We start from the raw sequence: 14,721 nt of genomic DNA, 5'->3' as shown, positions 1-14,721 counted from the left end.
ACATGCAAGGCCTCCTGTGCAATGCCATTGGATAAATTTCTGCTTTCGTGCCAGGCAAAGCAGCAGGTGTCCAATGTCGCTTAGCAAGCATTTCGACCCATTTTGTTTTTCAATGGGCAGCCACCTATGTGTCGCTGCAAGGAACACACTATACATGCAAAGAGATACTTGCAATCTATCCCGCATTGCCTGCGTACCATCCATAACCACCCCAGGACAAGACACTGTTCAATTCAACGGAGGCTGACAGTGTAGTTTCCAGCTGATTGCCCTTCTAGTTTGTTGGCAAAGAAATGTTTCCAACAACCATTGTATTGCTATAGTTCCCTTCACCTGACTAATGCACATCTGACTTGACTCAACTACCTAGCTTTACACTTCTCTTTCGGAAGTGACCGTTAAAGCTTAGGCTGTGCACTTTCGCATGGCAGCCACAACCGAGGCTTTTTCCAGTTTTGCAGCCTATTGATAAAGTAGTTGAAACATCTTAAAGGAGTACTGACACGAAATTTTCGTGTTACGTTTTTTTCACTGCTACGCGTGCTTTCCAGCCCACTAATCATAGAATGGCAGTAGTTGAAACATATTAAAGGAGTACTGACACGAAATTTTCGTGTTACGTTTTTTTCACTGCTACGCGTGCTTTCCAGCCCACTAATCATAGAATGGCAGATTAGATGGTCGAGCGCAGCGTAAACATTCATTTACGGCGTCGTTTATTCGTGCCAGTTTCGGTTTCGACTGAAAAACGCCAAGCGGCCACCATAACAGTATCACATGACGTCACCATTATTGCCGCATCGCTGCCTCTCCGGAAGCGCGCGCCCAGACTGGCCGAGGTCTCCGCCGTCCCCACAGGCTCGGGCAGCATGACGTCAGTCCCAAAACCATGACGTGTACACACGCCCGAGCAGCGCGCGCCAACCACAGCCAGCGCGTCGGCTTTGTCACGGGAGCCCCGACGTCGGCAGTTTGGGGCAAGTAGCACATGATGTCATGTCGGCCCGCTGTGGGCTTTCTCGTGCGGGCGAAGATTAAAATGGATTTTAAATATGTTTCGCTGAACTGTTGCTGTTGAAACTTGCTGGGAGATATCTCCCGATAAAAAGGAAGCGCTTTACATAGTTATCACAGCTTTGAAATTTCATGTCAGTACTCCTTTAATTATTCGTTCTCGTTTTCTAGCCACACACACATATACCGTACGTTTATGGCTCTCCATTGCCCCGAGCCAATTGCTCCGTAATGCAGACATCAAAAGTAAAACCAACTTTATTACAAGCCTGTCCTATTTTCAAAAACAGCATGTACAAAAAGAGAAGGCAAAGAGAAAAATGGAAGATGCTTTCTTCAGCAAAAAGAGTAACCTGCAGTGTGACACATTGTGATATGCCACTGTGAGCCATTGCAGATTACATTATACTACAAAAATTATACTTATCATTATTATAAAATTACAATAGAATCTTGATAAACGGAAATCGCTTAAACGGAATTGCCGCTTAAGGGGAACAGTAGCCTGTAAGTTGGTTGGTTTTGTATTCAGATAACGTAAAGCTACTCCCGGTAATCGGAACTAAATTTTCGGCTTCACCGTGTAAACGGAACCAGAATTGGAACTTCTTGTGATACCCATTGGCATGAGAACCACATTTTTAGTTCCAGCTGTTTCGTTTTTGTTTTTCTTCCTCTGTGTTTTTTTAACCTCGTTGGGCTCGTAAGCCTCGTCTTGTAAGTGGTTAGCCGCGTTAGAGCAACGAATGCAACATCGCAGTTCTTGTTCCAGTCGTTCGGACTCGATTCAAGACGCCGAGGTTACAGGGCTCAGCTCCTGCCGCCTGGTTCGTGCCATCGTGGTGCTATTCGCGCTTCATTACCGCGTTGCCGTCTTCTAAATTCGGTGGCTCGTAAGCACTGGCGAAGTTGAGGCCTCTAGCCTCCGTGAAGATGCAGTTGAAGGACTCAAACAAAAATAATTGACGCATTTTATAGCACACAGCGACTCATTGTTGCCAGGTCAACTTTGTGAATGCTGTGCCTATGCCTCTTGTAGTGTTTTTTTTTTTGCTTTCTGAAAAACATTCACGTGCATTCACCTTCGTGCTTAGAGTTCCATGAAATGCCATTACGACTGCGTAGCCACATAAATTTGCACCTTTGCACATCTCTCTCAATAAACGGAACTTCTGTTAAATGGAACTAATTTTTTCGGTCCCTTGAAGTTCCGTTCATCGAGATTCGACTGCATACTGTAAAAATACAACTTTTTTTTTACTCAAACGTTACCAAGCACTTACGACCGCACACACTCGCGCTTCTCTACACACACCATAATGAATTTGCAGACACACCAACCCCTGTTTCTTAGCAAAATATGGGAACCACTGAGCAAGTAGTGAAGCTTTGCTGTTGCCACCAGAGCAAGCTTTGGCTACGTTGAAAGACTCATTGAAAGCCAAGACTACCGCATTTCACACCACAGAAACTGAAATCTTCGCAGAAAAGAACAGGAAGGCTGTGGAGAAATAACCATGGCTACGCTTGAACAGGGTGCATGCCGATCGAAACTCTGCGATGCTCGCCTTGGATCACACACCTACAAGTGCCCTCCGCAGCTCAATCGAGCTGTGGTGCAGTGTTCACTCACCTAAAACGAAGTCTAGGCTAATGTCATCACTGCGGACTTCAACACAAGGCACACCACTCGAGCGCAATGTCGCAGTTGTATGTAACACACACAGCCGGCTTACTCATCAGCTCTTTATGTATTCACAAAATGAAGCGACGATGTTCCCCCCACTACGTCCCGCTGTTGTCCGTGCAGCCACATGAATAATGCCGCTTGAGGTTGCTACGTTGCACATGAAACCAGGATGTTCCCAGAAGCCTCTGTAAGGGGGACTCACCTAATAGCAATCCTATGGGACACGCTAATTCATGACTCCCATGCCAAAAGTCACACCGTTTCACGAAAATGTTCCCAACGGCCTAGCTTATTTTATAAATGTATCCGTCTGTACTGAAATAAAAACAAATGAAGCCTTCTCGTGCTAGCCAGTGAGCGCCACTTAGTGCAAACTAGGTACACTAGGTTTTTTAATTGTTTTTATTTCAGTACAGAAGGGATACATTTACAAACTAAGTAAACTAGGCGGTTAGGAACATTTTCATGAAACTGTGTACCTCTCGGCATTGGAGCACCACGATGTTTAAGCCCATGGGTCGTGAATTAGCACGTCCCGTAGGAACACAATCACGTGAGTCCCTCTTCAGAGCAGTTGACGAGCAGTCACGTGACGTTCTCTGGTCACGTCACACTGCCCAACGTTAACGTGTCCGTCCCTAGCGACCAAACCCTCAACTGCGCGGCCTGTCTTCCATGCAGACCCACTCCGGCAGCGGCGCCGAGTTCCGCACGACAATGTTCTTCAAGATGGCGTAGCCTTCGCTCTCCTCGATCACGCCCCACGCGGCGGGGCCCTTGACGAACTCCTGCGCCGTGAGGGCCAGGAAACGCAGCTTGGGCAAGAACGGCCGGAGAACGGACTCCAGACTGATGCCGCTCTCCCCCTCGTCGATGGACTTGTGGCACCTCTGCTCGGCCCAGCGGAAGACGCCGTCCACGACGCAGCTCTCGGGGACCCAGCCGACGGTCTTGAGGACGCACTCCACGGTGCTCTCGAGTGCGTCGACGAAGGACTTCGAGTTGAGGACAGAGAGGCCATCCTTCTTGAGGACGGTCAGTGCGGCTTTGTCGACCCGTTCGAGGTCGGAGGTCGCCAGGCAGTCGAGGAGCGAGCAGACCTTGTCGGCGGAGATGTGCTCCGCTATGTAGGTCGAGCAGGCGGAGACCACTTCGGGCGCCATGTACTTCTCGGCCGCCTCCCGCGTGTACATGGCTTCCTCGAAGGTGTCCGGCTTGCATGTGCCGGTGTACAGGTACCTGGGGAACGGAAACCAAGGAACAGGCACTGTTGGAAGGCACAGAAAAAGTTGGGAAGGTTGGTAAGGCTGCACGACGGAGCGAAGCGTGAAAAAGAAACAATAAAAATGGCCCGTCCCATTTGTTCCTTTCTGCTTCCACTGTTTCTTTCATGCTTTGTTCCATAGTGCAAGGCATAATGGGTGTACTGCAGCACATTTCTTGGCGCACCAACAACGACAGCAATGCGGACACCAGTGATACCAAGGGATTTAAGACACTTCGCTCTCGACAGAAAAATTTAGGGGCTAGTGGTGGATGAAGGAAATGTCCCCGTGAGCAAGGCCGGTCCAATATTTCAACAGGCCACGAATACAACAAACAAGTCTGGTTTATTAAAGAAACTGCTTCGTCCTGACGACAGTGATAGCAATTTTATTACAAGCTTGAAACAAACAGTCGAGGTGTTGAAGAAAACGGACGAAGCAGCGCCGACTCCCCGGCCACTTTATGGCAGTTTTGTTAGTTATTTATTTATTTAAAATACCTACAGGCTCTATTACAGAGCATAGAGTAAGGGGGGTACATAGGAAAAAATGCTAGTGGGTGAAACTTGTGTCCCATTAGAAGCAATACACTGGGACTAATAACAATGATGTCAGAGAATCTTGTTGGTGCGACTGGTGGCTGCCGGGGGGAAAAAAAAAACCCTACCGCCAAGAAGCACGACTATGCGATTGTAGTGGGGCCTCTAGTTCTGCTTGGCCATACCCCTTGAATGCTAACGTGCAGTTAATACACTGACTTCCGTTTTTACCACTGGCTTATATTACGTCCACCCACCCAACCATTATTACGTCACTGTAGTGCACAATTTACAATCGTCCAATATTTCGAGCATTCTTTTTTTTTTTTTCGTTTAAATGAACATCTGTCATGCCTGAGCAAGTTATCAAAGAATAGGTAGTTCTTTCAAATTGAGCAAAGTTGCATTCCAGCTTCGTGGCCCCTTTCAAAGCATCAGCGTTTTGCATCCTATTCCACTGCAAAGGCAGAAGGGAACCCAATCTATGCCAGCTGGGAAAAAAAAAATAGAAAAGAAAAGAAAAAAAAAAACACCAAGTGTATTTGAGTAAACAAGCTGTAGAAGGCCAATAGCACAAAATGCACAAGCTGAAAGGGGTAAGCCTACTCGACCGCAGGGTCGTCATTTTAACTTCAGTGGGTGGCTACCACCCTTCATTCCACTTCAAGCTACTCCTGCATCTTCCTCTAGTTACATTTGCCCTCTTCTATTTGATGACATTGTCTCACTGAACCAGCCCAGACAGAGATCAGAGATTGCCGAGAACCCTTAATGAAGTTTATCTGGTAAGCTTGGCTGCCGAGTAAAAAAAAAAAAAAAAAAGTAATGTTAAATTCAGTAACAAAATTCATGAAGAACCGAGTGAATACCGTATTTTCACACGTATAACCCACCCCTGCATATAATCCCCATCCACAATTTCAGCCCAGCGCAAAAGAAAAAAAAATCCTCACATATTGGCTGCACATTTCACACAGGAAAGGCTGCACCAAAGCTACTGATCAAGCAACACATCAAATACTGCGTAGACAGAAAAAGCGCATATTTAGCGAGTAGAATAATACACTGACTGCAAGGAAAAGTCACAATTCACTCGGTGTCACTGCTCTCGCTAGAGCTATAACTTGAGCCGCAGTCCTCCTCACTGTTGCACACAAGGTCATCTTCACGGCATGACGAGCGTTGCCGTGAAGCTGCACTAAAGGAAAAACCCCGCGTATTATCCGCACCCCTACTTTGCCATTGAAATTTTCGCATTCTTGATGCGGGACTTATACGCGCGAAAATACGGTATTGCCAAGAACATGTCTTGTTCATGAACACGTTGCAGTGCCAGTGCCTCGCCACATCTGGCTGTCTTATGCAGTGGCTCAGGCGCTGTGCTGCTGAACCATGTCGTGACTAGACTGTTCTTCTTTGGCTGGCTATGCTCTCGATCTAATCTGGAAACTCCGGAAAGAATAGGGCTGCGAGATAAATGCTCCCCACAGCCTTCACTTTGCCGATGCTCGTATGTGCACATCACTTCACTGATTGCTCCTCGACATTCGTGTATTCTTTCCCTTCGTTGCAGAGCACAAGTTTCTCTTGTAGTAACAAGGGTTTAGCACACCAGTAGGGGCTCGTCAGTGCTGCACAGCCTGAGTGGACAGTGCTAATACTTTGAACAAGGGAACGAGTGTAGGAAGAACAAGAGCACAGAATGATGGTACAAACAAACAACTGATTCATATACAGTGGAACCCCCATAATATGACTTTTAAGGGACCGCGTGAAAGCGTGATATGACCGGGGTGTCGTACAATCAGGGTATGGGTAAATGCCAGCCTAGCGGACGGTCTCCCCCGACAGTTGGGGCAAAGAGCTTGACTGGTGATGAAGTTTAACGTGCCGACGCAACGCAGGCGATGAGGCGCGCCGTAGTGGAGGGCTCCGGATTAATTTCAACCACCTGGGGATCTTTAACGTGCGCCGAAATCTCCAACACATGGGCGTTTTCGCTTTTCACCCCATCAAAAGAGCGGCTGCCACGGCAGCCAGGAGTCGAACCCCTGTCCTCGTGCTCAGCAGCACAACGCCTTATCCACTGAGCCACTGCAGCGGTGTAGTGCGTTCTTGTGTAATTTGCAAACCCTTCAACCGAAACCTCAAGTTTCTAAAAAAAATGTCTACTTTGTGCGCTTCCTCCTCCTCCTCCATGGCATCTGCGCTAGCCCTGCACCTCGTGCACGAGTGATAAGCTGGGAAGGCTGACGCGGCCGGGCGAGAGGGGAAAACATGAGAATGTGGACAAGGCTGCAGGCGAGAAAAGCGGGAGTTCGCTCATCACCGTGGGGTATTGTGTTATGTCACGCGTGCCTATTTTCACGTCGTCGGCTCAATAGGAGCACCAAACTAGTGGTCTGCAGCAGGCAGGTTGGCGCTTTGCTGCCGCACGGGCCGTCAAAGGCTCCTGCAGCCCGCCAGTACCCGCGCGATGGCTCGAATCTATTCATTAAGTGGTTGGGCCCACCGCCGACTGTTCATCTCAGCACATCAAGCAGTGCCAAAAGGAGGTCAAAAAGTAAAGGTTGGGCTGAAGTGGCGTAAAAGGTGGAAAAAATGCTGGTTTATCCCCGCCAGGGTCCGTTATATGGAGCAGACCGCGGGCGCCTGAGTGTTGTATAATCGAGGTTTATAATGCATCGTTTCTATGGGGCGTTTGCTCGGACTACAGTGATCCATTGTAAAATATGCGGGTCGTCGTAAGTCCGGGGGACCTACATCACCAGGCTTCCACTGTATATAACTGACATATATGTGTACAATGTGTGAAAAGTGTGTAAATAAAAAATAGTCGTTATTTTGGCTATTCTCCTGCACTGTTGCTCTCCTCCTCTTGGTTCTTCGTTCAAAGTACAATTAGACCTTGTTATAACAAGATGGGCTACGACGAAAAAATGGATACAGTTAAACCTCGATATAACGAAGTCGTACTTGGGGCCGCAAATTTCGTTAAATCGAGAATTTCGTAAAATCGAGGTTTCGATTTTACAGTTCATTTAATCAGTTATTGGGGTTTTAACACTTTGGCCCTCGCCAGGCAACAACTGCTATGTAGTTACCTCTCCAATTAAAGCGAAATTTGTACTAAAACTGGCCGCGAAAATTGTGTGAATTAAGAGTTTCAACATTTGGGCAATGGAATTCGGATAGCCGACGGTAGTTCATGTGTCATCGTAAAACCGGTGCTTTTTCCGCAACGCCTCATTAAATATGATAGCAGACTAGGTTTCCACTTTTTGTTTTTTCATTTCGGTCACTACTAAATGCCGCTGTTATAGTCAATTGAACCCGCGCCCGCGTCCATGTCCCGTGAACTTCACCCCGCCGAGGTGCTCGTTCGAAGTTACGCCTCTTTTCGTCTATTCAGTGGTAGGCTTAGGGGCCTAGGCGCGGCGGGCCAACAGCGGAAGGCTGCTATGAAACTTTCGAAAGACTTTTTTCATGTACAAAGGCTCTGCAGTATAGGCGCGTGATGCAACCACAACACTCGAGATAAAGCCATGAATGCGAGTCCAGCGGAGTACACGCGGACCGCTTCACTGTGTGGAGCAGCGCTTACGTGCTCCGGAAAGCAGAAAGCTTACATTAAATAAAATTCTTCCGGCCAAATTCGATTAAGCAATTACTTTTATGCCCACTGAGCCCTTACGAAACTGATTTCTCCGCACCGCAGCTGTCTAATGAACGCTGGTGAAACGAAGATGACCACGTTCAAAGAGAGCAATTTATTGCCACCAGCACTCGATGTTCAAGCCGTAGTGAAGAAGTCCGTAAGCAGTGCTTGGCGTTTCTTGACCAGGGCAGGCTTTACGTGACGGTCGTATGCTGACAGCGCTAACAAGGTCTTAACATTCGTGTGCACCTGCGTGCCTCCGCAGAACATCGATGGCATCCATCACACTTCGGTGGCTGTCAGTTTCACCGAACTTCCTCAGGCTCTTGTTCGGAACACTTTTCTTTCTCTTGGAGTGCTCATGCTGCTTACAAAACTCACCTAACGATGCACGAACAAAATATTAATTTGGTTATCAGCGAGCACAACCTAGAGCAGCAGCACCGTGAGCAATGACGTGTTGAAAAAAAAAAGCTTGAAATAGGCTTCGGTAGCCTAAGCATAGAGGGCGCTGGCGTAGGCAACGATGGAGACGTCAAAATAGTGGCCTCACTATTAAACCGTCTATGACCGCTAGCGGTTTGTGCAGCTTCGTTCTTCGCTTTTAATTGTTGTTAACCGTAGATTTCACCGCTTTTCTTTCATTTGAGCCTTCAAGAGTCAATTTGAGCACTGAATTTTTTCAATGTAGGGCCTGAGAGGCAAAATAAAACGTGCCTCGACCGGAATTTCGTTCTTCCTTTCTTGCCGTGACTTCGTTAAATCGAAAGCGCCGCACAAAATTACTTCGTAAAATTGAGACAAAAATACATGCATTTAGCAAAATTTTGTTAGAAAACTTGAAAAAATTCGTTATATCGCGAATTTCGTTAAATCGAGGTTCGTTATATCGAGGTTCAACTGTATAACGAGCAAGTCGTAAATCCCCTAGCAAGTCCCCGAAGAAACCAATGTATTCAAAACCTCGTTTTCACGAGGTAAAATTTGATTTAACAAACAAATTTTATTAGGTAATAAAATTTTTAGCCCACTTCACGACAGTGCGCAGGCAGACTTGAGAAGGCGTGCAAGGCGACGACTGTATATAGCAGTTCAGAACTCCAGCCACGCATCCCCCAGCAACGCGTGCAAAGCTCGACGGTGCGCCATGCATGAAGCTATCCCCACCTTCCTCTCGCTGACACAGCACGCGGCCAATGCACATGGCCCGCATGTCCGCAGCATGCAGCAGCGGAACTGTTATCCTCGTATCCCGCGATCCCTTGCCAACCTGTGCTGCGGAAGCCACCGAGAGTTGCGTCGTTGAAGTTGTGTGTGCGGTTTTTCTTATGTTTGAGTGCTTCAGCCTTCTTTTATTGTTTGACACGTGTGATTCCACCAGCACCATGACTGCATTGGGCGAGAAGCGAAAGCAAAAGACGATGATGCTAGATCAGAAGGTGGCCATGAAAAAGGCCGTCGCTTCGGACACAAAGAAAGGCAAGGTGGCAAAAGACTTTGACGTGTTGACGCGTACACTTCCTACCATCTTGAGCAACCAGAGGTCCATCATCAGCCCTGTTGCACGTGGCACGAAAGGAAGCACCAAGAGGATGAGGGCTCCTGTCTTTGAAGAGGTCGAAAAAGCCTTTTTTAAGTGGGTTTTTGAGACGCAAGCCATGAATCTGCCAGTGAGCGGCGCCTCGCTACAAAGAAAAGCTAGAGATTTCGCCTGCATCGCGGGCCATTATATCTTCGTTGCCAGTTTGGGTTGGCTGCAACGCTTCAAGGAGCACCACGTCGTCGTCGGGAGAGCGGTCTGCGGCGAATCGCAATCTGTGGACGAAGAAGAGGCTACAAAGTGGGTGAAAGAAAACATCGAGCGGCTGCGGGAAACATAGAGCGAGAGGGACACTTCTAATGAGGACGAAACCGCTCTCTTTCTCAAGATGTTGCCGCACAAGACACGCCTCAAAGGTCAGCTGCGCCATGGCGGCAAACAAAGTAAGCTGCGGATCACTGTGCTACTTTGTGCAAACGGACAGTTTTGAGAGCTTCCAATTTTCGTAATTGGCAAAAGTGCATCGGGCCCCGCTGCTTTAAGGGGAAGAGACAGCTCAAAGTCAAGTACGCAGCCAACCGCAAAGCTTGGATGACCAGGGAGATTTTTGCGAAATGGCTTCGCGAATGGGACGAAGAGCTGGCAAAGGAGAACGCAAGGTGTGCCCTGTTTTAGATAACTGCACCGCCTGCCACACCGCCACCGTGTGCCAAAACATCGAGCTGCTGTTCCTGCCAGCCAACTGCGCAGCAAGAATACAGCCCCGTGACCACGGCGTAATAATGTCACTGAAGACAGGGTACTGCGAGCGCGTGATTGACGGGCTTCTGCTAAATATGAGGATGTAACGGGACACCGATGTTGACGACTTGTAAGCCGCAATTGAGAAGATGCGTGCATGAGTGTGACAGCAACCACGATCGCAAATTGCTTTTGGCACACCTCATTTCATCTTTCAAAAGATTCATCTTTTCCGATTATTCATACCACACAACCGTAACACATCTTAAACGTAAAGCTAAATTGCCAAGTCTCAAAACACGACGTACAGTAGCACGATTTTGCCTCTTCCTTCACAAATTCTACAACTCGTTATCATGCGAAAGCCTCGGCATAAAAACTGCTCACCACCCATCGAATCGCCTCAACCACTCAAAAGCAGTATACCCACCTTACGCACGCACGACCGCCTATATAAATTCATTTCCTGTTTTGACAGCCATCGAATGGAACGGCCTTCCCAAAAGTGTCGTCACCCAAACAAACCCGGCTCAGTTCAAAGCTGCCGTAGAAAAACTTTTGCACTGATTATTTTTGTGTCATGTATGCGATTATCTTTAGTGGTGTTATCTACTTCGTTGGTTGGCATTGTATGCTTTTTATCAACAGAGCGTGCTTGAAACCCTCTGTATTCGTGATATGCTTGTTCGGTAGTATATTTTTCTCTTGTTTGTTGTTCGGTTGTTGTGTGATTTTCGTGCTTTACCAGCCCTCATGTAAAACCCCACCCATTGGGGTCTTTGAGGTATCTGTAAATAAATAAATAAATGAATTTGCCGCCACGCCCGACGCTAGCGACGAGCCGTTAGACGAGCCTGCTGTGCATGATGATTCCGCCGCATCAGACGAAGTCACAGCATCATGGACGACACCTCGTGATGCCCGTGTCGTGCCAGACAGCAAGTCGTTTTGCAACCACGCGAGCGCGGACTCCGAGGTGGTGGCAGCGGAACAGCTCACACATGACGACACTGTGCGCGCTATCAACAAACTGGATGAGACCAGTGGCACTGAATCTGTTGTCGACAAACCGTAGAAGAACGTGCCAACGCGTCAAAGCCACTAAACATGCTGCACCGCTTCTTCGGAGCCCACAAGGACGGCGAAGATGGCGTGACCGTAGCGGCCGCAGCTGAGCGAGCCATTGTTCGCATCAGGAAGATGCATCGGTGTCAAATTACAGACTTCTTGGCAGCTAGGACCTGTTTGACATGTATTTCGAACTGCAATAAAATGGGTGCGCGACCTTTCCTTTTATCTCCAGAATGCAATTATTTTTCGTACCAAGAACAAGAACAAACAAGACAAGACGTCTACCAAGGATCCAAGTCAGCAGTGAAGATCAATTTTTAGAGTAAGGTTTAGTGTTTGTCATTTTTCTTTTAATACTTGTAGAGTTTTCCGATTTTTCGTTTCAAACAAGGAAATTTTCCTTTCATGTTCAAAAAAAAAAAAAAAAAAGCCCGCTAATAGTTTTTCTGTTCTCGGGCGGTGGCCGCTGATCTATCTTCTCTTCCCCATTACCCCTTCCTTTTCCTGCCCCAACCACCTTTGTACCACTGCCTCAACCCATATTTCTACCCCCTCCCCTCCCCTTCCCTCCCTGCGATACATATGTGGTGCAGGCTCGGAACCTCTTTCCCTCTCACAGTCACCTCACCGCTCTGCAGCGAGATGTTATTTTACCCACTATTTCTTTGGCTAAATACAGCGCACAATATCGGCAGTAAATGCCCACTACGTCATAATGATATATTGGTTATAAGAAGAAAATTGCGGCACCACTTCAATTTCTTTATAACAAGGATTAACTGCGAAGAAAAGTTTGACATCCACCTAAATGCAGCCATACAGCTACAAAGGAAAGCTATACAGATTGCTTTCTCGGAAACATCGCAGTTGAAGAAAAATTCGTCCTGGTCCAGGATTCGAACCCGGGACCACCGCTTAACCGCAGCAGTCGCTCTACCAACTGAGCTAACCAGGAGGCTACTCATTTGTAGCGCGAGAGAAAATTGATCAATAACTCGAAGTGATGGACAGGTAGATGTTAATTAACCAGATTTAGATTTCAATTTAGAATTCAGATTCAGATTAGATTTAGAAATCAATGAGGGGTCGATTAACGAGGATTAACTGTACTACCTCAGCCCACATCTCTTCCCCCCAACAACAGCGGAGTGCCTCACTTGAGGAAGCCATAGAAGCCATCCGGGTGCAGGTCTCTGATGAGGACCTTGTCCCCCTCCGGCAGGCTGCCGAAGAACATGGTGCAGAAGACGTCGTTGCGCATGGCCAGGAACTGCTTGTGGGCCCTGATGTTGCGGCAGGAGGAGTACCGCTCCGGCTGCACCACAAACTCCACGTCCGAGAGCAGCGAGTTGTCCAGGTACTTGGCCACGTTGATCTGTACGAACAGAAGTCGCCGAATTGCACACAATTAAGCCAGGCGCTCAAATCAAGGGGCTCAGCCCCCCCCCCCCCCCCCCCCTGCCCCCCCCCACGGTCTCGGCACGGTAAGACAAGTCACGGCTCCAAAACCAGCAAGGCAAACAACATAATGGAACCAGCGTAGAAGACGCACAGACGCAGAGAAGAAACACACAGGGCAGCCGGTGGTCTAACAGCTTAATTTTATTAGGTCACACATGAAGTTGTAGAAGCTTTCCACATTGCAGAAAGGGAAGACACGTGCCTAAGCCAAGCAAGTGTGTTACCCGCCACGGTGGCTCAGTGGCTAAGGCGTTGCGCTGCTGAGCACGAGGTCGCGGGTTCGATTCCCGGCCGCGGCGGCCCCTTTTCTGATGGAGGCGAAAAGCAAAAACGGCCGTGTGTACGAGATTTTGGTGCACGTTAAAGATCCCCAGGTGGTCAAAATTAATCCGGAGCCCTCGACTACGGCGCGCCTCATCGCCTGCGTTACGTCGGCGCGTTAAACCCTACAAGCAATCAATAAAGCATGTTGCTTCACTCAAAAGAGTTTGCTTATCTGCAAGGGTCAGGATTGGGTTTTTTCGCGCGTATATAAATTCGCTTTTGGTACATTTTGCTTTGGTAGCACATGTTTGTGCAGTCTTGTTTTTGTTTTTCTTTTCATTTGTTTGTGTTGTGGTTCCACACTGCATATATATTTACTTTCTACCTAATAAAATTAAGTTGTTAGACCACCGGCTGTCCTGCGTGTTTCTTCTCTACGTCTCCGTGTCTTTTACGCTCGTTCCGTTCACGATGTCTTTCCAACTCGCCCAACTTGCCACACCCCTGGTGACAAACAAAACTGACTGGAGTAGTGCAAAGCACGAGTTTCAATGCGACTGAGTCATTTTTCCAGAAAATACGTCCCAACCAGCAAGTCGTATCTGTATCACGCAGTGACGGGCCCAGCAACACTGGAATGCGCAGTCGGTGGGGAAAGTGTGCGGCTAAGCAGGCCTTATGAATAAAGGACACACCGCCGCTATTCCTTGAGTCAATGTGTAGTCTGAACTTCTTATCAGCCCATTGCGGTTGGTACATCATTGATATTTGAAGGGGCAATGAAGACAAAACGCAAGCTTGTTTCATTAAGAAGACGATTGCCTCGTTAGAAAATAGCAGACACCCCTCGTACGGGAAACTTCTAATAAGCTGTATAACGAGGAGAGCAGAAAATAGACATGCAACAACACGCTACAACTTTTCTGCACTGAACTTTTTTGACGTATCATGGACAGCTCGTTAAAACTGGCTACAAAGCCAACAAAATCCAAAACAAATTAAACAGCGACTTTGGGCTGGCAGAACGAGCTATTTGCAATTACATTTTGTGCATATCACCTTTACAGCAGGAAGAATGGTGGGCTAGCAATAGAAGATACAAACGAACACGTAAACATAAAAGCACTACTGCGGATGCAGTGGGCTTGTCTGCCATGACTATGGCCAGAGTCCTTCAATGCTTTACTGGTCACGAAACTGCTCCGTAACTCAATGGGAGAGCTTCATATGCTGCGTTTGGCCGCCGCGCGGTGGCGCCACCCTCTCACTGAGGTCACTCCTCGGGCGGCGTTGCGCTGGCTCGAACGGCGGAGCCGCGACGAGTTGTGTTTGTTTTGTGCGGGAAAAAAATGTAACGTGCATATCGCGCTCTTGTGATGCGACTTAAGTAGTGCAACGACGATGTAATGTAAAGCAATGTACCCTTTTGAGAGCACCGTGGACCTAGAATTGTACAAGGCTAACTTAAAGCCGGATTT

At 47.8% G+C, this 14,721-nt stretch overlaps 1 protein-coding gene across 4 annotated transcripts in view; it reads right to left on the bottom strand.

Annotated features, from left to right (window-relative positions):
• Nucleotides 1-1,254: 1,254 nt before the first annotated feature.
• The window catches only part of LOC144149830 (BTB/POZ domain-containing protein 6-A-like), a 29,308-nt gene continuing 15,841 nt past the window's right edge, over nt 1,255-14,721 (bottom strand). For all 4 annotated transcript variants that reach the window (XM_077681506.1, XM_077681505.1, XM_077681507.1 and 1 more), the window contains exons 4-5: nt 12,676-12,893; nt 1,255-3,943 (exon numbers count right to left, since the gene is read on the bottom strand). In XM_077681506.1, the coding sequence (XP_077537632.1) occupies nt 3,358-3,943; nt 12,676-12,893 (804 nt within the window). In that variant the 3' untranslated portion in view covers nt 1,255-3,357. The remainder of the gene's footprint in view (nt 3,944-12,675; nt 12,894-14,721) is intronic.

The sequence above is a fragment of the Haemaphysalis longicornis genome, unplaced genomic scaffold (genome assembly GCF_048455015.1).
Source record: "Haemaphysalis longicornis isolate Haplotype H1 unplaced genomic scaffold, Haemaphysalis longicornis Haplotype H1 scaffold_8, whole genome shotgun sequence".
In the NCBI taxonomy this organism is placed as follows: Eukaryota; Metazoa; Arthropoda; class Arachnida; order Ixodida; family Ixodidae; genus Haemaphysalis; species Haemaphysalis longicornis.
Note: the sequence above shows the minus strand (reverse complement) of the source record. Positions and strands in the feature narration are given on the sequence as shown.